Source organism: Excalfactoria chinensis, chromosome 4 (assembly GCF_039878825.1).
Source record: "Excalfactoria chinensis isolate bCotChi1 chromosome 4, bCotChi1.hap2, whole genome shotgun sequence".
In the NCBI taxonomy this organism is placed as follows: Eukaryota; Metazoa; Chordata; class Aves; order Galliformes; family Phasianidae; genus Excalfactoria; species Excalfactoria chinensis.
The window spans coordinates 55,262,499-55,287,295 of NC_092828.1; the positions used below are offsets into that span (position 1 = coordinate 55,262,499).

General features: G+C 43.2%; 2 protein-coding genes across 2 annotated transcripts in view; one reads left to right on the forward strand and one right to left on the reverse strand.

Moving 5' to 3' along the window:
- The window catches only part of GATB (glutamyl-tRNA amidotransferase subunit B), a 43,304-nt gene extending 28,399 nt beyond the window's left edge, over nucleotides 1-14,905 (forward strand). The window contains exons 10-13 of the mRNA XM_072334801.1: nucleotides 4,357-4,490; nucleotides 4,861-4,939; nucleotides 9,966-10,100; nucleotides 12,530-14,905. Of these exons, the coding sequence (XP_072190902.1) occupies nucleotides 4,357-4,490; nucleotides 4,861-4,939; nucleotides 9,966-10,100; nucleotides 12,530-12,658 (477 nt within the window). The 3' untranslated portion in view covers nucleotides 12,659-14,905. The remainder of the gene's footprint in view (nucleotides 1-4,356; nucleotides 4,491-4,860; nucleotides 4,940-9,965; nucleotides 10,101-12,529) is intronic.
- A 6,563-nt stretch (nucleotides 14,906-21,468) lies between these two features.
- Nucleotides 21,469-24,797, reverse strand: part of FHIP1A (FHF complex subunit HOOK interacting protein 1A) — a 78,882-nt gene continuing 75,553 nt past the window's right edge. Inside the window, exon 13 of the mRNA XM_072335429.1 lies at nucleotides 21,469-22,715. Coding sequence (XP_072191530.1) covers nucleotides 22,465-22,715 — 251 coding nt within the window. The 3' untranslated portion in view covers nucleotides 21,469-22,464. The remainder of the gene's footprint in view (nucleotides 22,716-24,797) is intronic.

The following is a 24,797-nucleotide window of genomic DNA, read 5'->3' on the forward strand; positions in this document are numbered from 1 at the left end:
GTAAGATAATTAATGAGCTCCAAGCTGAAATTTGAGATGCAGCTTGTAATAAGATAATGCATCCATTTGAATGCATGAAGTGAGCACTTCTTCACTGTGAGTCTTTTATTGTGCATTAGGATGGCAGTCTGTATACTCTCCATAAAAGTTGCTTGCCTGTTCACTGGGAGACTAGTTAACCTTAATTCATCTGCAAATGGTATGTCCATGGCTGTGTTAAGCTTACATGGGAAGTTACAGAAGATTGCTGATAGGGCCAGATGCACAAATCTAATGAGCATTCGTTCAGGTTAGAGCACCCAGGAGTGCTCATTAAATAAATGGTGGTGGTGGAGGGATGACTCTAAAATGCAAAATCTCTGCTTTGCGCCAACTTGTTAAGAGAAAACATCAAGCACAAAAGTTATGATAAAACAATACCATACTTGAAGCAGTTCGTTTCTGAGCTGGCTTCAGGACCTTTATTCTCATATACAAAAACTGCCTCCATAAACATACTGCAGTATCAAGAATGTAAGATTCCAGGTTTGCCTAATTACAAGATTAACTGAGATGGAAGGAGGGCTTTAACTGTTGATATCTTTGTCTGGGATTTCTTAAGTGTAAACTGATAGATTTGTGATGGGTTTTCTACAACCTGCAAAAAATGAATGAAATTGCTGATATTCGTCATGCAAAATCCATTGCATTAGTAGAGACAAAATTCTTTAAGCAAGGTAGACTCCGTGGCATTTGGGTTTCTGCATGTAGTTTGCTGTGTAAACTGTGAGGCTGGCAAATTGTAGTATTGGTAATCGTTGGACTAGATGATCTTCTAGGTCTTTTCCAACCTTGATAATTCCGTGATTCTGTGAAATACTGCTCTTCAGCCAAGAAGGATCTCAGAACTACAGCAGTATAATATTATGGTCATCTTTCCTGGACGGAAGGGCGGAGGGAGCAAAAAAATAAAAGAGGATGTACTGGCATAGATATGAATGTGTTGTATTGCTTCCAAAAGCCATGCTGAGGTCCAACCATATAAAACAGATCAGTTGTGTCCCAGTGCAGCATTAAGAAGAAACAATCTGATCTCTTTTGAATTGTGTCTTTGCCTACCTTTATGTTTGCTCAGATAAAACCGGCAGCTCTGTTTTGGCTTTGACTCACTTCTGCACTGTGACGGTTGGCATTTGTGAATCCTTCATACAGTCAGAAAGGGATACCAGTAGTTTTGACCACTTTGTTTACATTATGCCACCCTCACATACTTTGGTGCGCAGGTGAATTTATGCTGCTTTTTAGAACCTAAAGCTTTATGTAACAAGTCAGAAGGAGAGTTTGAGCTCTTTCTTTGGCTGCTCTTCTTTTCCACTTTAATAGGGTAGATTTTCTGCTTTTTTTCCTTGACAGTCTTCCACATCTTTGCAGCAATTGTTACCTCACAGTTGGTTATTGTGGGAACCGCGATGTTGAAAATGGGAAGAAGAAAGCAGAAAATGAGATTTGTGAACACCGATACAGTTTTCTCCTTCAGTGCTTTGGGCAACTATTGGTCTTTAAAGGCATAAGTTCGCATTACAGACCCAATGTCCCTGCAGATTACACTTGTGGTTGTGTGTAAAACAGGTATTGTTTGAAACTTGTTTACAGAGCACTTGGAATCACTCTGCCGTTACGTTTTGACATCTCAGTAGAATTAAACGATGGTGTTAAACCATGTACCAGAAGTAAATTCACATCGTGGTTGAAGTACTGGAATGTCATGAGTCATGCAGTTGACATTCTGATGAATAAGTTGCAGCATATTTGGTGTGTAATGGGAGACCCAAGTGGGGGCATAATTTATAGTGCAGAAATACGCAGTATATACAGACAGCACAGAGGAAATTGTGGTGTCAGATTAGTAGAGAAGCAGCTAAATTAATATTTCAGTGAAAGGGTTTTTGTTTGTTTTAGAAGTGAGATGATGGATAGTAGAGCTCAATGTATCAGAGCTGCCCCCTGGTTATTTTTTCCTATGGTAAACGACACTTTTCTGTGTGAAAGTTCTTGAAATAGAGTTGGTGGCTGGACTGAATCTAGCTTGACAGTTGACCAAAATGCGCAACAAAGTAAAGTTCAAATAGTGCAGTACTTAGGAATTGAAGTAACTCAACTTATTACTATTTTTTTTTTTTTTTATATGGCAAGAAAATAAGGAAGGTGTTTCATTTTTGTCAGTCACTTTGATGTTCTGAGATTCTGCCTCAATCATTTCATTGCTGGGTTTCCTACTTTTTGGCTACAGCAAATGGCAACGACTTAAAAAGTAAAAATAATAAAGAATGGCAAAAGAATTTGTCTATTTGTCCATGCTGAAGAAGCAAGTGTGGGGTTCAGTACCTGGTAGCATCTGCAAACAGATGTGTCTGAGTATTCCTGGGTTCTTCTCCTCTTGCTGCCTGGAAATCCTCTGATGGAAATTGGAAGGCTGGGTGTATCTGCCCTTGATTTCCCAAAGGTCTGGCAGAAGCATCAGTGCTGTAACTCTAGCCAGGCTGTTGGTATCCAGAAATCTGAATGTGCCCAGTGCTGGCGGCCTGCTCTCCATCATCTACGTGATAGAAGTGTTGGTCGTGCTGCATCTGAGCCGTGCAGGCTGCACTCAGACATGTGGCATCTGCAGACGTTGTTTTTGTGCACGTGATGTTGTAGCTACGCTGCTCTGCTTAGACTGTTAGTGAAACCCTCTGCAGTATCCACTGAAATAAAAACAACAGCGTTTGTACACAGGTGTTTTTCTTACCTAAATTGGACAAGTATTCTAATGGAAGGTAATCTGCCATTTATATAATCAGTGCTTGTGCAAATGAATCCTGAGGTGAATTAAGAAGAGTACAATATTTAGTAGTTCATCCGTTTAGTAATTTCACTACATGCCTGCACAGTTCTTAATCATTCAATGTACTCTGATAACTACAAAATTTGGTTTTTTAGTATGTTTAACCTTAGATTTCACATTCTTCTTCTTTTAAGTGAACATGTAAAAGCACCGGACAGGAAAGCAAGTTTACCTATGTGTATTAGAGGAGCAGTTAACCAAATCTGCCTTGCTTCACAGAAGTCCTCAGTGGCTTGCTGAGGCTGACAGCTTCAATTTTCTCTTCATGGTCTCAAAGTAAAGGGAGAGAGTCTGATTTTTGTCACAGTAGTTCTATAGCACATCAGCACACTAATTGAAGTAATTTTTGTTCTGTTTTTGAGAACAGAGAGCAGTAGATTGTGGACTCCTTAAAAGCAGTACTTTATTACTAATGAATCCGGTATCCAGAGATGTTGGAAGTTTCTTTTGTGAATGTTGTGGGGGGCGGAAAGTCCAAAATTTGGTATTGCTATAGTGATAAATTGCCTTTAAATACAAGGAGAAAGAAGTCTGTTTTGACAGGGCTGAGTTTCAGTGGAAAAGTCAGGCTTTGGTTTAGTTGTGTGTCTGCACTCACTTTTGTTCAGAAGTATTCAGAGTGATCTGCCCGCAATTACTGTGTGCTTGGAAGATGTTTGTGCAGTGATGACAGTATGTATAGAATAACTCAGTGGCTTCCTCTAAACTGTTACCTCTTCTGAGAGCTGGTGAGACCTCCTCTTCATTTATGCCATACTCTGCAGAAATCCAGCAGCAAGGATTCTTCCTGCCACTTAATGTCTCTTCTGCCTTCAGTAGACCTAATGAGTTCCGTGCTGCAGATAAAGAACTGCCAGTGCCCTGATATCAAACAGCACAGTGTTCAACAGGCTCTGCACTATCTGTTCTTCTGAAAACAATCTCAGATTTCACTTATAGTATAAATTGAATCCCCTACTATCATACCTTCTGTGCTTTTAGGGCGCTGTGCAAAGCCTTGCATAGCTTCTGTGAAAAATCTGGAAACATAAAACCCCTGTTCTTACAGCGTGACCTTTCCATATCATTCAGGGGTGACTACAAGATAACCTTATTCCATCAGTCCAAAATAAAAACAAGTGATTGCAAGATCAAGAGTGAGGTATCTACAGGCAGTTTCAGCCAAAGTCTTTTTGGTAAATGACAGCAAGACTGTGTATGGAGCGTTATATTAAAACTTAGAGGACAAGATGAAAATGGTTCTCCACAGATATTAATTTTAAGGAAGATGTAAGAGAAAGATCACTCAGCTATGGAAGAACAGGCTGACATCTGATAAGCTGTATGCGTGCATTCTAGGCACACCGTCGTTTGTTTACTTATTATAAAATTACTCTATAGTCTTGCAGCTCTTTTACTTTCTTTAGTTTAGCATTTCTAGTCTGACTCAAACTGTGTAATTAATCAGCTTGCATTTCAGTATCTGTTTGATGCATTTAATTTTTCTTTAACAGAATGAAGATGGATTAATGGAATTCTTTGAAGGTGTGGTAAAACAGACCCAGATGAAGCCAAAGAAAGTGATCGGCTGGATTCTGAGTGACCTACTCAGTCACTTAAAACAACATTCCCTTACAGCAAAGGAAAGGTCAGGCTTCTCAGTTACAACAGTGGTGAAATAAAATTGCTCCTTTTCTCATGTACCAAGAACAGTATCATGTCACTCTGATGCTGACTTCTGCTTTAGTTATCATCTGCGAGGTTGGTTATCCTAGGCAGTGCTGCTTAGGCCTTGACACTGTCATGATTAATGAAGTTAACCAAATGCTTTCCAGAGAAGAGGGCAGTGATAAGGCATAATCAGGCAGTCAAGATCAAAACTGAATATGGTGTATCACAGGGGGGAAAAAAATACCAGCTTGTCATGCTGAACTGTGTGACGTTTAGACAAGCAGCACTGGCATAAATCTGTTACTTGTCCTCTTCTCTGAGGTAACTCCTGTCCCCCTTTTCCACAGCCCCATCAGTCCTTTTCTCCTAGCTGACCTTCTGAACCTTCTAGAAAATGGAGACATTTCTTCTTCAGCAGCAAAACAGGTACTTTTTGATTTCGCTGTACTTTGAATCTGCCGATGCTTATTCCATCTGCATTCATTGTGTACCAACAAATTGGTTGCTTTAAATTATTCAAGGTGTGGATGAAGGATAAATTTTGCATCTATGCCATATACACTTAATGGATGAAAATGCCTTGTGTAATGTAATCTTACTGATATCTTTGCATACTTAGTGTTATAAGGGGGCATAAACCAAATAGTAGTTCTAAGCTACAGTTAGTTAAGCCAGTTCTGCTTCTGAACAAAGCAGATGCTACATCTCAGTCTGGTGGCTTGAGTAACACCTGAGGAAAGGTTGGTGGGAATTAATCCATGGCTTGCAGTTAAGCTGAGGGTATCAGCTAGTATGTCCAAAGGGATACTGCAGCCTATATTGTCCAGTACTGGTGTATGGAAAAGGATATCAATCACCTGATTGTAGTCACAAAAAGAAGTCTGATGTGGTGCATTCCACGAGTCTAACGCAGAGACATTTGACCTTTCTTTTATCCTGGCTTCTTATAGCAAGCACTGCCATGTCTCCTAAGCAAGGAGTGTCTGTAAAGCCAGCTTTTCCTCTATCGTTTTGCTTAGGACAGTCTGAAAAACCAGCACTTCACACATTCATCTCTTAATTTATGAGTTGCTTATGGTGGTACTGTAACTCTGGTGCTTATTAGGCAAAATCTGGAGTTCTTTTGTGATAGGAAACAACTGCCATTCTCCTCAAATTCTCTATGTGGGATTTGTTGTCCTTTCAGGTGAGTTAAAGATCCTTGCCTGCTTTCAAGCTTTTACCTCTCTTCAAGCTTTTTACCTCTGTGCACAGGGCACATTTCCACCTTTCTAGCACTAGTTGATTGAGTCCAACTTTAAAGCAGTACAGGTGTTAGTTCACTCTTTATGTGATTATAAAGCCAGAGCTGCAAATGTGGCTCTTTTTCCTACTTGGGAACACTTCCTGTTTGTGGGGGGTTTCCTTTGGAGGTACTTGTGGATTTTGATGATGTTGGCCTGGTAGTTGGCCTCCTCCTCGGAATAGCCAGCTGCTTTTTATAGGCACCGTAAATACAGATTTAAGTGCCTGACTTCAGGCATGTGCATCTGGAAATTTTGGACTGGAGAAGTAAAAGCTTCAAAAAGGATATAAAATATTAACAAGGAAATACAATGGGATGCAGAGCAGTTGTGTGCCTGCAGGGCAATGGGACACCCATTATTTTGGGGTCTGCATCTGAAAAGGAGCTCAGAACTCCGTTCTTAACTCTGTTTCCTTATGGAGGTAGAGAGGTACCGATGCCCACTACTGATTCCACTGGAGTCCTTTCCTTGTGATAAATCAGTATGCCAGCACTTCTGACAGGTTATGAAATGTCAGGAGTTTCAGAGATGCCTTTCTTGTTTAATTACGAACTCCTCGTAATGTGCGTGTTGTCCTCTGCGTTCTGAAATTGGACACAGAGAAATAACAGTACTATTTGCCATCACCGAGTGATGCTGTCAAACTGCAGGAACCTTGCCACATTTAGAAAAGTATTTTGGTTGCCTGGATGTCAGAAGAATAACAAATGTTTATAACAATTCTCAGCAGTAGGCCGAGATGCTGGATGGCCTGAGGGCAGAAGGGGCTATATATACACAACGGCAGATGAAGTGCAGCACTTGGAGTGGAGGAGAACGAATTGCACTGGTAGAGACAGATCCAGCTAGAAGCACTAGCAGGGTTGATGGGGTGAGCACACAGACATGCATACACATACGTGCTCACAGCAGGAAGCTGTTAGAAGTTTTAATTTGTTAAGAGGATTGTGTTCAGTCTCTGCTGTATAAGGCATTAAAACACAGATAAAAGCTGCGAGTGCTGATTATAGACACAGAACGTTGTATGGTAGGATGCATATGCCAAGGAAAGGGCACAGTGTGCTTACATAATTACCACTTGGGTAATTACAGAGCTCACGCCCAGCTTGCCATCAAATATAGCATCCTACCCCAGAGGCCTCCGAAGCGGTTTCGTGCTGGCATGCCTGTACAAAGGGGAGCAGCCTCCAGCTCTTCTGGTGTGCAGGGCTGTGCAATGAGCATGTCCTGCACTGGAGAGGCCTGCACAGGCACACGCTATGCATGGCCTTCCCCTGGAGGCACCATTTGGATGTCAACAGTGGAATGCAACTCTACTACACTGACACTGGTCTGATGGGAGTGTGGCCAAAGTCGGGCATCACTGCTTGCCGGTGGGGCTGGCAGTATGCACATCTGTGGCAGAAGGGACCTGGTTTTCAATGAGGACACTGTGGGAGGAAGGTGGTTCTTGGGTCAGGAAAGCAGAACATGGCTTCGGCTGTTGAGAGCTGCAGCAACCCTGTGGGAACACCCCATTGAGTGTTCATCAGGGACCTGTAGCAGGGTGTGGAGAAGAGCAGGCCTCTTGTCTTGTTTGCTTGTGCGGTTGCATAGGTCACCCTTGCAAGAATAACTTCAACAGACCCACTTGGCACCTCTACTTCAAAGTAGGTAGCAGGAAAATGAGTACAGTACACAAACCTAAACAGAAGCATCTGCTTTGACTATTACGGTCGTACCATCTGGAGCAGTGAGCCCAGCCTGCCCCTCACTTTTGTCAGAGGCTGAGGGACAACTGCCAGACATCAAGGCTTTCCATCAGGGCAAAGGAGAGCAGCCCACAGGACAGGCTCAAATGGTGCTGCCTGCTGCTTCCCTCCTCCTCTGGCAGCACATCACTGTGGGTAGGCTTTCCAGTTGGAGCCATGCTCGGGCAGAGCAGTCAGCTGGCATGATTGCCAGCTGCAAAATGTTTGATATGATGCCCGTGGCAGCCAGACGTGCAAGTCCTGATTAATTCATCTTGACCAGTGGTTTGCTGCTATGCCTGTTAGGTGGGGAGAGCAGAACATCATTAAAATCTAATCACTCTCAGCCAAGAGTCAATAGTAGAAACTACTGAGATTTCAGTGATGGAAATGAGGCCTGAGATTCTCATTTTGGCTCTGGAGACTTCATAATTTGATCCCACTGTTCTGACGCAGGCAGTTTGTGTAAATGAGCTGAAATCATTTTTTAAACTGCTTTCTTTAAATTCTTACTCCTTGCCAAGTAGCAAAAACGCATCTTTAAAAATGCATTTTTGACAGGACTTGGGCACATCTCTTTCTGCTTTCCTACATACCTGTAAACAAGCAAGGGCCTTGATAACGGTGCTGCTCTGGTGGCTAAGTGGATAAGCTCGTTACCAGATTGAAAAGTACATACAACGCAGATGTCACAGGGAAAATCTGCTGCCTCGAAGGTTTCTAATGGGCAAGCTTTTCTCAGTGCCAGGAGGTGTTTGGCACACAAGTAGCAGGGAATCAGAGATGGATCTTGAAATGTCAGCTGTCCAGCAGCCTGGTGTAAGAGTTGCTGCAGGGTAACCGCACCGCGGTTGGCTGCTCAGATTTTGTTGCTAATTTTCCCCTCCTGTAGCCCACAGTGCCTTGCTTGCATGCATGCCAGTTTTAAAAATCACATCTCCCCTTTTCCAGGACAGTGATATGGCTTCTTCGTTGCCCAGTCTCTGATCTGTGCAGCACTTCAGATTCCCCCAGGTGTTCTGCTGTGGGCCGTGCTGTGCAGAGAGGCCAGAGCTCCCTTTGAAGGGAGGGAGATGTGCCGTCCTACTAGTGCCTCAGGAGGCCTCGGGGACAGAAAGCTTTTTGCCAGGTCCCTGGGGAAGGAAGAGCAGCTGGGGCTGCCTGTGGAATGAGGCACGGAGCACACCAAAAAGATACTGCAAAGAGCTGCAGGCAGGTTGAGTCTCCATTGGATACGTTTGTTTCTGGGGGTGTTTCAGGTAGCATGGGCATGATGATCTTTAAGCACAGTACTGGGAGAGAGGTCTTGCAGAAGATATTGTATATGGCATTGATTTTTGTAGGTAATGGCTGCTTAAGGCTTTGCATTTGGTGGTTATAACTCTGCTTATCTGTAATTTAATAACTTAACCCTCTTACGAGGGGAAAAAAGAAGATGCACCCTCTCTCAGGGTCTCAGCTCTGCAGTAAGAACCTACCAAAAGCTTTGGGGTACAGCTGCCACCCAAAATCTGCTTGCAGGAATTGTGTCAGTGCATGGTTCTTACGTACATGTTGTGGCTACAGAATTGTTTAACCGGAGTTCTTTCTTACCACAAAATATTCCTACGCTGAAGAATGTTGCTGGCATACCTAAAGCACCATCCCATGTGCGCCATTTTCCCTAAGTTGTCTCGCTGCTTTGCTAATTAATTAACGCACGGTTTGAGTGCCCCTTCGCCTCTTCCCTTCCCAGCCTCTTCTCCATCCTGCACTGAGCGTTTAATGCTGAAATGGTGACGGGGCACTATTTCCACACTGGTACGCAGCAGTGGCCCAAACATACAATTACATCTTCAGTGCAGTGTGAAGCATAAGCAGCTGTTTTAATAATGGTTTTCTTCCTTCCCTCCCACAGGTCTGAAATAAGAGCAGATAGAAAATCACTGCCCAAGGAAACTTTTTCAATAAACGTTCTCTCAAGTTTGTTCCAGGGCAACAGCCCTGATACAGCATAGGAACACACACGGACATTAACAAGTAATTATTTCTGAGGCTTAGGGTCACCCAGCATTCTTCTTCTGGGAGGTGACGCATAGGTGGGCCCGGAACTGCTGCAGAGATTCTGCTTGGCACCATTTTTCTTCTGCTTTGTCATATGTATCCTCCCTCATTACAGTTAGCTGATGAGGACTGGTAATGAGATGAGCTTCCTAGGCCTGGACTTGGTACTGCAGTCAACTAATGGTCAGTTCCTGGGCAGAGGCACCACTGATGGAAATGCGTTCTCTTCCTGCTCTCAGGCAGTTCTTTTTGCATACTGTGAGAAGAGAGCACTGTTACTCCTGCTCTTGTTGTTACTAAAATCTGACTTCTTAGATCTGCAGCTAAAATAGCACAGATAAATAACATCAGTATGTGAAGTCACTGACCTTAGCTTCTCATTGTGGTTTTCAGGTGTTTGAGGAATTGTGGAAGGGAGAAGGGAAGACTCCTCTTGAAATCGTTAAAGAAAAGCAGCTTGAACTGATACAGGATCAGGAAGAGCTTGAACAGATCTGCCAGGCGGTGATTGATGAACGAGAAAAGGAGGTGATTATGGTGGTGCTGGGAAGCCTGCACACTCTGTTACTCTCTGGCACTTAAAAGGGGGGTTTAAATGGCCTTTTTTCTCTTTTAATTGGTATTTGAGCTCTAAAGCCAGTTAGGAGCATTAAAGCTGACGCGCAGCAATCATCAGGTCTTTTCTTCTCCTTTCTTATTTTACTAAGTGTTTTTTTGGAAATTGAAGCTTACACAAAATGATCTGCAGAAGAAATTACCAGCCTGGCTAACGTGCTAAGTCATTCTAAGAGAACATAAAAATGTAATGCAAGAATGCAAAGCTATAGGGCTCTGTCTTCAGCTGTGCAATATACTGCCCCTAACTTGAACTGGCCACTTGGCCACCTAACTGCCATTTTCTTGTCATCTCCTGTGATATTAGTGCACCACTGCTGCATTGTTCTGAAGACTGAGGCTATCTGCCAGCAAGGCATATAATGGTAATGGAGTTAGAGACTCCATAGAGTTGTTACATTACTCCATAGAGGTAGCAAGGCTAAAATTCTACTCATCTCTTTACCCCATCCCTCTGCTCCTTCACTGCCACAGCTGAGTTTTGCTCACTTTCCTGCCTGGCTGTATCTGTGGGGTAAGGGGAGACAGTGGCAGCAGCACTGGAGGCCTTGGGGTTGGGAATGCTGCCAGCTGCTCCTGCAGGAGGAGAGGACAAGGTTTCAGCTCTTTCCCATCCCCTCAGAAGGATGCAGCAGTGTGCGTGGCTCATCCATCTAATGAGCTCTGAGCCAGGAAAAGGGGAAAAAGCTTGTTGATTGTGAAGTGGAGGAGTGGGAAGAAATCCTGACAGAGTCTAACATCTGTTTTATATAAAAAATAAGAATGAAAACAAGTGCTTCTATGTTCTCCGGAGTGAAAATGTAAAAGCAGAAGTGAATAGCTTACTTCTAATACAAGCATTGTCTAGGTACATTTGCCATTTGGAAAAAAACATTGACATCTTCTGAGAACAATACCACCCACCCCAGTTCTCATTGGGGGATGCTAACAGCTCCGCAAGAGCTTTTGATAAAGAAAATGAGCTTGCAGTAGGTCGGCGTGACCTCCATCAGACTGACTCATTTGCGGAGCCTGATAAAAGTGCTTCTGTATTTTCAAACTAGCATGGAAGCACAGGCGTAGATATAGAAAGAACATCAGAACTGATTGGGAAGTGCGGAAGCTGAAGGTCCATAACTATGCTCCCATTTCAATAATAAAGCCTTGTCTGAGAATGTAATTCCTCTCTGCTTTTTGCTGTTTTAGTCAAGCCAAATGCAGCAGAGTGGCCTCGCTTTCCTCCTTTTTCCAGGTGATCTTTCACTGAGGAAAAAGCTGCCTGGAAGGGCTGTAAATCACTGCTTCGAATCGCTGTAAGAACTTGCATTGCAAAACAGAGTTAGCACCAAGTACCTGCCAGGAAAAAAATGGGCCTTGCTTTCTGTTAGGAACTTTCTTGAAAATGAACTAAATTCCAAACCAGCACCAAGCAGTTAATGAAAATCTGTACAGTACTCTGCCCCGTGTAAGGGGTTTCTGTCATACAAGGAGTAATGAGTCCACATCGTGACTTTACAGAGACTTTAGACTGCCAGTAATTCAGATGCCCTAACGAGTGGCAGTATTTGCATTTGTGCTTGGAATTGTCACAGTTGGTGGTTCATATGTTAGCAATCCTTCCCTTAGTATCTGTAAATATGACATCCTGTTTAATTGAAGCTATCATGTTTTGCCCAGTAATTCTGACAATGCAGAGAATGCCTTCCCTGCCTCACAAACTGCATGTGGCCATACAGTTTCAGTAGTAGTATCTCCCCTAGAAATGCCCAGCAGAGGATTTTTTCAGTGCTTTTCTTTTTCATTTTCTTTACTTAGCCTTTATATATGGATGTTTTGAAGGTAATGGTGTGTCAAACAGTAGCTCTCTGATAGGAGGCCATATTTCTGATCAGTGGATTAATTGCTTTGTTACAAAGGATCCTCTGTGTCAAGGAAACAACCTCTGTTACTTAACTCTGCTCTTGAGGAACATCAGAAATATTTTCAAATTGATTGCGGTTCGATGAAAATAATGTCTTAGACCTGAGCGGTGCATTGAGGAAAAAGCTCCTGTTAGCAACATGAAGTCCATCTTGTTTTTCTGCTTTCTCCCAGGAAGTCGCTGTCTGAGCTGCTTCTGTTCAAATCCAGAAGTGTTCACTGACTTTTTCAATAAGAGCAGGTCTAGGTTAGCTGTAGGGCCTGCAGTTGCTGAGCAGGAGCTTATTGCAAAGCCAAAAGAAGCTTTTATAATAACACCTTAGCCCCAAAATACAGTATTCAACTGCTGTGGCCTTAGAGGACAAAAATATTCATACCTTGGCCACGAATGACTGAGCGTGTTGTTTTCCTGTAATAGTGGTGTCTATCTGTTCTCTTTAAAGGTTATGGCGATAAAACAAGGAAACGAAAAAGTTATCAATAAGTTAATTGGACTGGTTCGGAAAGCTACACGGGGCCGAGCCAACCCTCTTCTGGTGAAGCAAATACTAGAGAAGAAGCTGTCAGAGTAGCCACAGGAGAAAATGGCCCAGCTGTCTGCAGAAGACGTGCTTCGTTCTGTCTGGTTTGCTGCTAATGAACTTCGGTGCCTCCTTGTCTGTCAGGATTGTTTTTCCCAGATTGGTTATGCTTCAAGGAGCATCGTGTTCCTGCCTTTCCCAGCTGCCTCGGCCAAAGGTGGATGAGCAAAGGACCACCTCAACAGAAGCTGGCAGTCATTTACATCTCCGTCCCTTCAGTGCATTCTGAAGTATCATTTCCATAAAGCCATAGGAAACAAATTCCCAAGAAAATCTGTGAGTATACAGAGCTAAGTTGCATCAGTTAGTTTTGTAATAAAGCAAGTGGGAATTCAGCTCTTACAGCTTCCTCTTTGTCAGAAGGGAAATTCTCAGATCTGGAATGCAGCAATCCAGTGGCACATACCAATAACTCATTGTAAATTAGAGTGAGTACATTTGTGGCTAAGAGCAAAACACGTAGCAGTAATTAAGAATGGCCACATGCACTTTCATGCCTAGCAGAAGGGGAAAAAAAAAGTGCTAGTCCTCACTCTTGATGTCTGAGGTAGAGGAAAGGATAAAGGCCCTTAGATGTACACGCCAGCAGCAGACATTAAGTGGCTACGTATAAGAATTAGTGTCAGATTCTTTGCTTGCCTTCTCTTTGTATGTGTCCAAACACCTGCTTTGGCTACTCAGTGCCGTTTCAATCCTGAACCATTCATAACTTACGCTTACCTGAGCCTAGGGCTTTCTGCTGTCACTTGGAACCATATCCGCTCAGTGGAAGTAATTCAGATAGCTTACTGAGAACTAAGCAGGATTCAGCCTGGATCCAGGGTCTGTTCCACTTGTTACTCCTAAGGAGTGTTTTACGCTATGTTCTGTTGGTTTTTTTTTAATATAGCTTCCATTTTGCAGCCCGTAGCTTTAAGTGCTGTCTGAAATCAAGGCTCCTGGAGTTAAGTTCCCAGTCCCACTTCACCAGCATGTTTAAATCCTTCAGCTGATCAAACTATTAACAGGAGGCCCAACTGGAGGCATCCATTCAAATATACAACTAGTAGGGAAAGAAATCCCATTTACCAGCAGGAGTTTCTTAAATCCCTTTTGCAGGCTGCTAAATGGTACGTTTTAAAGACCACATTTATCTCAGGCTTCAGTGTTGCTTCCTCAGGATGGTTCCTGAGGATGTGCCTGCCTGGCGCCCGCTGCCAAAGGAGTGCAGCAGGGTGAGCGCTGGGATTGTTGTCCTCTGCAGAAGTGACGTTTGTAGCACCTAGTTCAAGCTGGGTTCACGGCAGCTAATTTTTACAAGTGCTAACACGTGTCTCAAGGAGGATACGCAGTTCAACTTGCAATTCTAGATTGGAAGACAGGCAAAAAGGTGCTTTTCAAATGTGTGTAATGGATAAATGTATATCCATAATTCAATAAAAATAACTCTACAGTTTAAGTGATATGGCTGTCTAAAAGAAGTAACGTGGTTGTGATCAAAACTTCTGACCCTTCAAACAGCACAAAGCCAGCGTTTTCTTGTAGCCTGATGTTTGCACAAAGGCTTTTACTATCAGTTTTCATAGACTTTCGCTTACTCAATGGTGTAAGTTTCAGTCAATAGAAGGTTGACTGTATAGTCAATAGGCTGTACAGCAAACTTTAACTTTTAGAACTGGAATTCTGTTCAACTGCTGCCACAGAAGGAAGAAACCAGAAGGCACAGGGGATTCTGCATGAAACCTCAACTCCTAATTCAGAGGTACTCCTGGGTTTAGACAGACACAGTTGTTTCCAGAAGGTGGTCCTCCAAGGTTAATGCTTTCTGTTGCACAGCTTGATGCTGCTGTGCCAAGCTTATCCTTTGCAGCAGTGGCTGCCTCTTCAAAAAATAAACAGATAGATAAAGGAAAATCACAGTGTGGTATTTGGAACAGTAATAATTCAGCTGTCTGGAAGAGAGGGAAGGATCTCCCCTACTGTAGCATGGCCACTACTAGTATATGTCTTCCTTCACAGTAGCTACTGCTTCTTAGCCACTCCTTATCTAAATAAATACACTTTGCTAATATAGTACAAAATGTGTTAAAAATCATGAGCCAAGTTCTATACGAGTACAGCACTGGATTTACTATAAATCTCAATCTGTTTTCAAATGGATAACGTGTAAGATAAAGAGGGATAATTGTAATATTCTTCTCCTTCAAGGGAAGGTAAAGATCAGCCATAGTCTATAAATTTTGAACTATATTAAGAACCAGTCACTTGTTGAATTTTTAAGCGAGTCTTTAGCAGACATGCACAGATTTCTTTCTGATACACAAAAAAGTGTTTTGAGTCAAACAAGATGAAGGTGATGAATCGCTTTAACATCTGGGGAGGAACTGACCACCGGGGTGAATGTGGTTTTGGCTGATGGCAATAGAATGTAGACACGAGAAAGGGCAGTGTGTCTGGCTTGCTTGGTTCTGACTCTCACAGCATCAGCTCTGTTAGACAACCCTGACTGAATTAATACAATTGAGACATGAGCCTTTGCTGCTGGCCAAGGGCCTGGCACACCAGCCCAGATACCACAGCCACCTGTGTCCTACCTGTGCCCAGATACCACAGCTCTGTGTCCTACATGGAGCTAAAGGTAAATCCTAAACAAACACTCCACAAATAAACGCTGTACAACAGCTTTGGCTTAGCTTTGCGTAGCAATAATCTGCAGAACATGTTAAAAGACAAAAGCAGCTTCTTGGAATTCAATGTCTGCTATTATAAGGACAAATACAAAAAAAACACCCACCCCAAAACCATAGGGGACAGGTGGATCCAGCAAGATCAGATGGAGCATCTGACCACAAAGCATTCGATACCAGAACATTTTGCTGACCCAGGGGCTGCTTTAGCATGCTTGTATCAAGGCTAGGAACTTGAGAATTAAGATGGAGCCTTTGGCCCTATCTGGTAAGTCTGATTTAATTACAGCAGTTCTCCCCTAGCTTCTGATTGGAGATGCCATCTGTGCAACAGCCATCAGGCAGGGTGAATTAAGGACAGTTTCGTGCAGATTTTCAGCAGTAGCCATCCACGAACAGAGGGCCAAGCAAAGTGCTCACAAATTGATAGCTGACACCAGACACTGCCATGACAATCTCATCTCATCGTTGATGGAAGTCCTTTGGGAGGTCACCCCTGAGGCAGAGAGATGATACTTGCTGTCCTGTACAGCTGAGGTATCCCATACCCAAGGTTGCAGAAGAGGATAAGAAAGTTGACAAAAAAGATGCTGGCAATGCTGAAGTAGTGAAAAAAGAATTCCTAGCACTCAGCCTGGGCTGCAGAGTTTAATTTTAACAGCGTTAAAAATAGAAGCATATGATAGGAACCTTAACTACAAATCTACAGCTCAAGTATTCACGCTGCAGTTCTGCTGCAGCCCCTTTCCACTCTGCTTGTGGCATGGTGTCAGCTACTGCAGTGTTCTCCCTTCTGCTCTGAGCACCTCCTTACTTACAAATTTCACCATCTCTGACCTCAGTGCAGCACCTTCTCAGCAGTTTATGTCCTTGACAGGAAGAGTGGCTTTTCTTTTTTTCTTAAACAAGTTTAGTTTTCCATCTACTCTCTCAAACTGCTGAAAAGACAGAACCACAGGCTGGGCTTTTCTGTCTTTGCTTCCTGCATCTTCCTTGCAACACTGTTTACAGATACTCCACAGTTCACTGCGCTCTGCTTCACCTTATGGCCACGCAAAGCCAACTCGCAGCAGACTGGAGGTCAAGATTGATCCTTCCGAGCACACGGAATCTCATCTGCACTGGGTTGATTGTTCAATGAAAGTCTCCCCAACTCTGCAAGAAGCTGCAGTTCTTCACATAATACAAAGAGAGAAATCCATTAGTAAGCACTGTGAGGAAGGCAAAAAAATCCAAACTCCTAAGCTGTCAGGGCCTGTGATTTGCTGCTCCCTTTTCTGCAATGGTAAATTTAAACTCCATCCAGACGTGCCTCTGGGCTGAGCATGGCCAGTAATCAGGGATTGCTGTGGCAAGAACAGAAAGCTGCCAGCAATGCTCCCTCTTTTCTGGCTGTGCCCCATCACACGGCCCACATCGGGCCCTGCAGTCTGGATTTTAACCACAACAAAGCAAACCTTCAGCAGGAGCGCTCGGCTGCTGCCATGAGACAACATTGACTGGCCTTAGTGGAGCTTACAAAACTGTTACTGTTCTGGAGCTTTAAGCCCAACAGTGGTCAGAGCTGCACTTGGACACCGAGCAGCACCAAGGGAGATATGAGTCCAGGGCTCAGGCTGTAGCCACAAGCACAGAGACCCTGAGCCCTCTCTCTCTCCTTGGAGCACAGGCAGGTATTTTGCCTGAACAATGGCCAAGCTGCTGCAGCAGCACTGAGCTGTGTGCAGCTTCGCTGTCCTGGATTTAACTTATTATTTTTTTGGTCTAAATCCAAGCTATTTTTAAAGGAGACCGCAATAAAGTACAGCTGCTGTGGGATTGGCTTCATCAGAAATGTGAGTTTGCAGGTATTTAGCCCACAATACATAATTGTATGCAGGCGCCCTGCTGACACGCCGGAGAAAGTTACTTGGTTGAGAAATGCAGCCTTTGCACAAAAGTTCCATCAGGGCTTCTAGCCCAGAGCCTTCAGTCTTAATTTAATCCAGCTGCCACACAAAGCCATTATAATCAATGAACAAAATAAGATTTGCACAGTCAGCAACAACCACCACTTTAAGTACTACATGTTTAAGAATACAAGTAATGCCTCCTATTCATAAATAAGAGGCTTCCAGCTGAGCATGTAACAAATGAAGTACACTGACGCAGGGCCACAACATGTTCAGCAAAGCTGAGGCTCCTGAAAAATTAAGCACGTTTGCTCAGAGCTGGGCCTTCACGGATCACAAAGTTGCCAAACAGAGCTGCGTTCTGCGGCTGCCTTCACTCTGACAGCCGCCGCCACTGTCCTATTATCCAAACATCTCCTTATGCAAATCTTGACGCTAACAAGGATCGGTTTTTTTTCCTGTCCTTCACACAGTTCTGGTCCAGAACACTACAGGGCAACGCTGTTCAACTGGACAGTTTCCATAGGAGACTGTCATATTCATTTTCTCAAGTTTGCCCTGAGCCTTTCCTTTTTGGGCCCTGTTAAATCAGGATAACACAGATGTAAATTTTCACTGCGATTCACACAGGTGAGTGTGCCCCCTGTTCATCTGTGGTGTTTTACCCTCTATTTCCTCATTTATGTAAGCAGCCACGGGGTCAGGAACCTTCTATTTCTGCTGATGGTCTTCAGAAGGTGCATGGAAGAATACACTACAGTTACCTCAATCAGCTCTGGGTGCAGCTGCAGCATTACTGCACTGTGCTGAAGGTACCAGTCAAAAGAAAAGAAGGAAGAAAATCCCAGTATTCCACCCACAACTGCAAATGCAGTTTAAATGTTACAAACTTAATAGGAGCTGTCACAAAAACTGCAGGCATGACATAGCAATTTCAGTAAATACAGTACAGTAAATTGCTTATTAAATCAAGCTGCCCTCAAACCGGAGCTGTGGCTGCAAATTCAAATGGCACAATGACATAATTTAACCACACCAAATCACACAGCTCCCATCCTTTTCTTCCCAACCCAGAGCTTTTAGAGCTTCTTAGAGGAGCTAAAATCCTTCCTGAAGCATAAAACCTTGTGTGAGGCATAAGCACAGCACACAGAAGGGCAGCGAGCACTTGTGCACCATGCTAGACAGTCTGCTTTTCTTGGTAAATAGAACTTAACCTCCTGAACCTAAATCCTTGGACTTGAAGCAACGCAACAAGTCTGTCTATAAGTCTTTTCTCCAAAGGAGGAGTCCACGTAGCTCTCAGGCACCGTGCCTGGACCAAAGAGCATCTGGAGTGGTGCTGGAGGCAGGGGTGCCACTTGGGCACCACCTGCCAGATCTGCTTCTATTCCAAGCAAGGCTGCTGCCAGTCCCCAGAGACCACCCCAACTTCTGGGTGTTTTCTCCTGCTCTGGGAAATTCACCACCATTAATAAAAACATCAGATTGAGTCTGAAAAGCAAATGCACAAAGTAGGTACAGCAGCACGTCAGTGAACTTAGTATTTGTGCAAAGTGAGAAACCTCAGCAAGAAAGGCAATGAGCCAGCCGTGCCGGAGGAACATCTCAGGGCATTCCCATGGGACGGACACCCAGGCATCACCAGGAGAACCTTCTCGTGTCCACAAGGCAGCAAAGACCAGCAGACTTTATGTCTACTCTTCCAAACCAAGTTCAGGCGTTACCTGGACGAACACCTGGAACTACAGCACCAGCAAACACCTTGGTCACCTGTAAAATCCCATATTTTCGGGCACAAAGGGAGAAAACCAAATCTAGGGTGGGCCATCAAGACAGTAAACGAATCACAACTGATGTGTATGCACGTGCAAAGGATGCTGCTGTCTGGAGGAACGCTGCCAAGTGCTTTACCCCAGTTATAGCGAGAGCCACATTTGAACAAGATGCCTCATCGAAGAGAGATGGTATGATGCATTATCTGACTGGAAAGAAGGAGCCTATTAAACAAGCATTGGGCTGAAGAACTTACACAGAAAAAGGCAATTCATCTTCAAAGGATCAACATTTTCATGATAAATCACAGGTCCTGCATTTTGAAGACAGGCAGATGGAATCCTTGCCAATACTTTTTCACTGAGTGCTGACATGGTGCTTCTATCACAGCTGAGACCTAGCTGCAAGTCCAATTCAGCTCAAGAACCAAGAAATATAGTGTTAAACTCACGGTAGCCATTTTTGCACCCCTAAGCTTGGTTCAGTGCGCTTACCCACCTCCTTCTGGGGGCTGATAGATTCTCCTCTTACAGGTGGACACTGTGCACAAACATAGTTGCAGCCTCTGACCAAGAAGTCTTCCACATCATCCCAGATTTCAGGGGTCGACTTTATTCCACTGCAGCTCACGATGAAAGTCCTTCCATTCCTCAAATGTACAGATGCTTCTTGGAGCAGCCTACATTTTAAGAACCCTAAATAGCTCCACATCCCTACATCCCTGCTAAGTTGAACACTGCCATGTCTTTGCACAGTTGTTGATAACAGCAGGTAGAATGAACAATCTCAAAAGAAATCACTCCCACCCAGCAAACAAAGACTTTTATTTCAGAGTAGAAACAAGGGAGGGTTCACACAGTAAGCTTATTGCCTTAAGCAACCGTCTGCAGAATTCTTTTTTTCTTTTTTCTTAAATAAATAAAAGATTTTTTAAAAAACATACATAATTACTACTGCAATGTAGCAGTTGATCCTGACGCACTATAGATTCACACAGATTCATTACTTTTGCTTTTGAAAGTTCCTAGCAGGAGAGGAGAGGAGCGCAACACACCCTGGCTCTGCACCTCTGCACTCACAGTGCCAGAACACTTTCCACGTGCCACTGAACCCCTTCGGTAGGTCACTGAGTCCAGCATGAAGGACAGCAATGCATGTGGGTAAGAGTCAGAGTGCAGGAAGAACACATGGTTTCCTATGGACGCAGTAAAGTATTTATAAGTTAGCTCTTGTCTATAGCAGTGTTGTAGGGGGAAAAAAAAGAAAAGAAAGTAAGAAAAAAAGAAAGAGAAAAGAGCTCTCCTAAACATGGATAACCAAGATTTAAGAAAAAAACCCACAGCTTTGGCTCCAGCTTCCAAGGAAGCTTGTGAGGTCAAACAGTCAGGTGAAGGTCAGAGATGACTTACGGGATGGTGATGCAATGGTGTGCTTAAAAACAAACAAACAAATAACAAAGCCATCAAGTTATGAGTGCAAGCACACCAGAGTCAGCTGGGAAGCAAAGTAACCGTTCCACCATGGTGGACATGATGACTGTACAGCAAACAAGTGGAGGCAGATCCAGAGAAGTTTTTGAGGTGAACTTGCTAGAGATACACTTTGGGATTTTCTTCCCTGGAATAGCCTACAGCAGTCTGACAAGGAATGCTTCCCACAACTTGCACGTGGAAGGTACCATTTTTTAGAGGCATCTGAAGACTTTAGGAGTTGCACTGCAAGGTCCACAAGAACTGACCTGTAATTAATTAGACTTTTCTGAGGGTGGTTTTGCTGGTTTTTGTTTCTTGATTTGTTTTGTTCTTAAACTCAGTGTTCTTTACATCATAAGCTTTTCCCTTGCAATCTCTGAGAAAGCGTGTCTGAAAATTGGGATGTGATTCTGGAGTTTTCCAGAATTCTGGAATTACATCAAGCAGAATCAATTCACACAAACGTTATTTTTTATTCCCATTTCTTTCAATTTCCTGGAGTGGCTGTTAAGTTTTTTGTTTTTTGTTGTTTTTTTTTTTTTCCCTGGAAAAAGTGGATGTAAGACTTTCTTGAACGAAACCCCTCTTTATGGAGCCAACCAACTACAGCACACTGGAAGCACAATTACGCTACTAAGGTAAGATGAAATGCAGTAGTGATGCGCCAATTCATCATGCTTGGGTTCTTCTAATGAAGCCCATTACTCACAGATGAGAATTTTCTCAAGCAGTTAGTCACTAGCAGACAGCTCTCCCTATTGCTGCTTCCTATTCTGCAGCTGGTGAACAGCCTGCTCCTCCCCTCACCATCCCAAAAGTCCAATATTAAGAAAAGTCGACACCTAAATGAAAAGTAAACAAACAGTATTCAACTTTCCACTTTCCCCACAACCCCCCAAAAAGGAAGAATAAAACAGAACGGCTTTCAGGAGCATGCCAATATTTTCCATTAAAATATGGAGGGGGGGAAAAAAAGATTGACAAAAACAGCCTGCTGTCCTTTTAATACTACTGAAAGAAACTGAATACCGTTCCTTAGCTTATTAAAATAAGCATAAAAACAAACAAGTTAATTACCACTTGCATAGACACATTTTGTTTTGTACTTTGTGCAAATCTTACTAAATAAGGCATGCTTGAGAGTTTAGGTAGCAGTGCAGTAGATATTAAAGAATGCTGAGAAACTGCAAGGAAAATTCCAGGCAGTCTGCAGTCCACATCCACTTACACAGTTCATTTGACTTCAAAGACCAACAGCTGATAGCCGCAGATCTGTCTGCAACATAAGGCAATGCGGTATGTGTAGAGCCCAGCACCTGCTTGCAGCTAGTCATGGGTTTAACACAAATAAGATCACTTGAATTCACAAACCTGAGCTACTGGCAAAGGAGGGCTTCTCAGAGGTGTGCTGGCAAGAACCCCATCCCAGAGAAGAGGGAGGGGAGCAAAGAGGACAGAGCCACGGAGAAGCACAGCCCTTCACAGAAAAGGGTTTTGTGCACATTTTGCACGCGTTTCTTTACCCCAAACTTTCTCCACGGGGCAGTGCTTTTCCAGACAAACTGTGTTCTAACAGGCTTTTTTCTTACAGTATTTCTGAAGTAAAAAAAAGTTGGAACATTTGACCCCTCTTAGACCACCTAATTTAAGTGCCTACTGTGAAAATTCAACAGGAGTCAGTAGCAGTAAAGAGGGGCACCCGTGTAACAAGGTGATCTTAGGGAGCTGCTCTAACAGCAGTGTAAGAAATCTCTCAAGTATGTTACGTAGCGCAGAGGATAGCTGTAAGGCCTAATATAAAGTAATGTGGAATAGCATTCTGCCTCTTCCTTCCCTCTCAAATCAAGTATTTTCAGGAAGTAGTGAAGTAGAACCTTCTTTCATAAGCAGCTTTGCACTAAAAAAAATTAATCAGCTTAAACTCCGAAAGTCTTTTTTCTTAAAAAAACAAACAAACAAAAAAACCAACCCATCATGTTTAGAAAAACCCACTAATAATAATCCTCAAAATCCCCCAGTACTTTGTAATATAAAATGGAGTGTTCCTGTGCAAGGGCTGCCAGCTCCTTCAGGAACTCTGGGAAAAGGGCAGCTGCAAGCACAGCATTCCTCACGTGCACGGGAAGGCTGGGGTGAGCCAGGCTCCTCTTTCCCTTGTGTCCCAGGAAAGGCTGGAGCACGGCTGGCGGTGCTTCTGAGAGGCTCCTTCCTTTCCCCGTGCTGCTGCCATGTGGGACGTTACCTAAGGCCAGGAAGGAAAAGAAGAAAAAAAACCCAATCCTCAGTATATTGAACACACGTAGTATTTGTCCAGCGACTAGATGCAGTTTAGAGGGATTGCGTTCAGAGCTGCGGTTGGCAGTACTCAGACTGTGCCGGCAGATACTCCACTAATCCGACATTTTTAAGTCCTACATGGCCTGCTTCTGTTGCATTTTTTATTAGCAGTCTTTCCATGGGTTATGTATTATTCAGTTGCAGCTCTGATGAGAAAAATATGTGGGCAGGAGAGAAGTCAAGGGAAAGAATAATATGGATTTACCTTATGAAATAACAGATAATATCTACCATTAGTCCCAGCACGGCTTTCTCAATTTAAAATGATCCTGTACTCCAGCCCTCCCCCGGATCAAAATATCACTGACTTCACTTCTCTCTCCTCCGCCATGAATCATTGTGTAAGTGGGCTTGAAGCCGAGCTATCAAAATTGCCATGGAAGTTTGAAGCAAGCTAAAAAACTAAAGGAAAAAACGTTTGAAAAGTTGATTTTTTTCAACAGCTTCAGCTTCCACCAACTCCACTTCTGCTCCCTGTAAAGAAGCTAAATATTGAAAAAAAACAAACAGAGAGAACAAATTAAAAGCACTATGTGATCAGCACAGCATTGAGAGCTATATGATCTCTGGTGCCGGAGTTCAGAGGATCAGGGCTCAAGCATCAGGACGCATGGAATTACAGAGACAGCAGCACTTAAATTTCAATCAGCTGCTCCTTGATTCAACCCAAAGCAGAATGCACTTTAATTAAATGCTATTCAGCAAAACTAAAATGGTGACAAAAATTAACACTGGCGGAAAGAAATATGAAGAAAAGATAACTTGCGGGACTCACTGCCACAAGACGTCACTAGGCCTGGAATCACAGCCAGATAGCATCCTGTCTGACTTACAAGTGGGTGTTCTCATGAGCTGCATATCATTGAAGTGCACACGCACACACACAAAAATAAAACCAGACCAAAAAAAAACCACCCTATCATATTAACTCTCCTTCTGCAGATAAGCCAAACACCACATCACTGCCTTAAGAGGTTGCCCTTAAAGCCACATCGTTGATGTGAGACCCACTCAGTCTGTGGTTATGGGAAGCTTTTTTTTGGAAAGCTCTGCAAGCAGTGGATGTGGTACCCCCAGCTGGGTGCCTCTCTCCGTGTGGCAGAGGATCCCTCTGCTCACCAGCTCTGCTCTCTGGTTTCTTGCCTGGAGATCTCCTCCAGCATAGTGGACTTTCAACTGCTCAAGAGAAATTTTAATCTTAATCATCTAACAGAGTTGAACTTTTCCTGAGTTCTGAAAAACCTTTCCTGCTCCAGACTTATCAATCATTCATACTGTTATTCTACTAGTTTTTTTTATTCTACTAGACACAGTACGAGAACATCAGTTCTGTGGAAAAATCTGACTGTAGGAGGAAAAACAACCTAAATTATGAATTACAATCAAAAGGGAAAGTTTTGAGCCTCCTTTGAAGATTTACTTTGAGATTCTCTTACAATCTCCAAATGTTTCCTAAACAATGTAAGTGTTTTAAATAGCGAAGCCAACACAATCAGAATGCTGGTAAGCTGTCAAAGCTTGGGTGTTTTAAAATCCTTCCCTTCATAAAGCACCAAAATCGATACAGTTCAACAAAAAACACTGAGATTCTGTTTTATTTAAAAAAAAAAAAAAAAAGAAAAGAAAAGCAAAGAAAGATGGCCAAGGGACCAGAAATTTGATTTTTCCTTCAGTCAAGATTGTCCGCTTCCTGCTGCAGTCAGGATGCAATTGCAAAAGTGAGTGCTCTGAAAACAGCTATCAAAGTGCGGAGAGATGGGCAGCATTGCATATGGGATCATAACAGCTCTACATATCTAACCCTAACCCAAACTGCCATGTAAGCACACCACATAGTTATTTTCTGCTTGCAGCACTGATTGGCCTTTTCTGTTTGAATGCTTTTTGAAGACTGTCACTATCAAGGGAAGGGAAACGCTTTGGAATACTTCATTTTTACATTTCTGTTCCCTGCTACATCTGGCTTCCCTTCTTCAGATGTTAATTC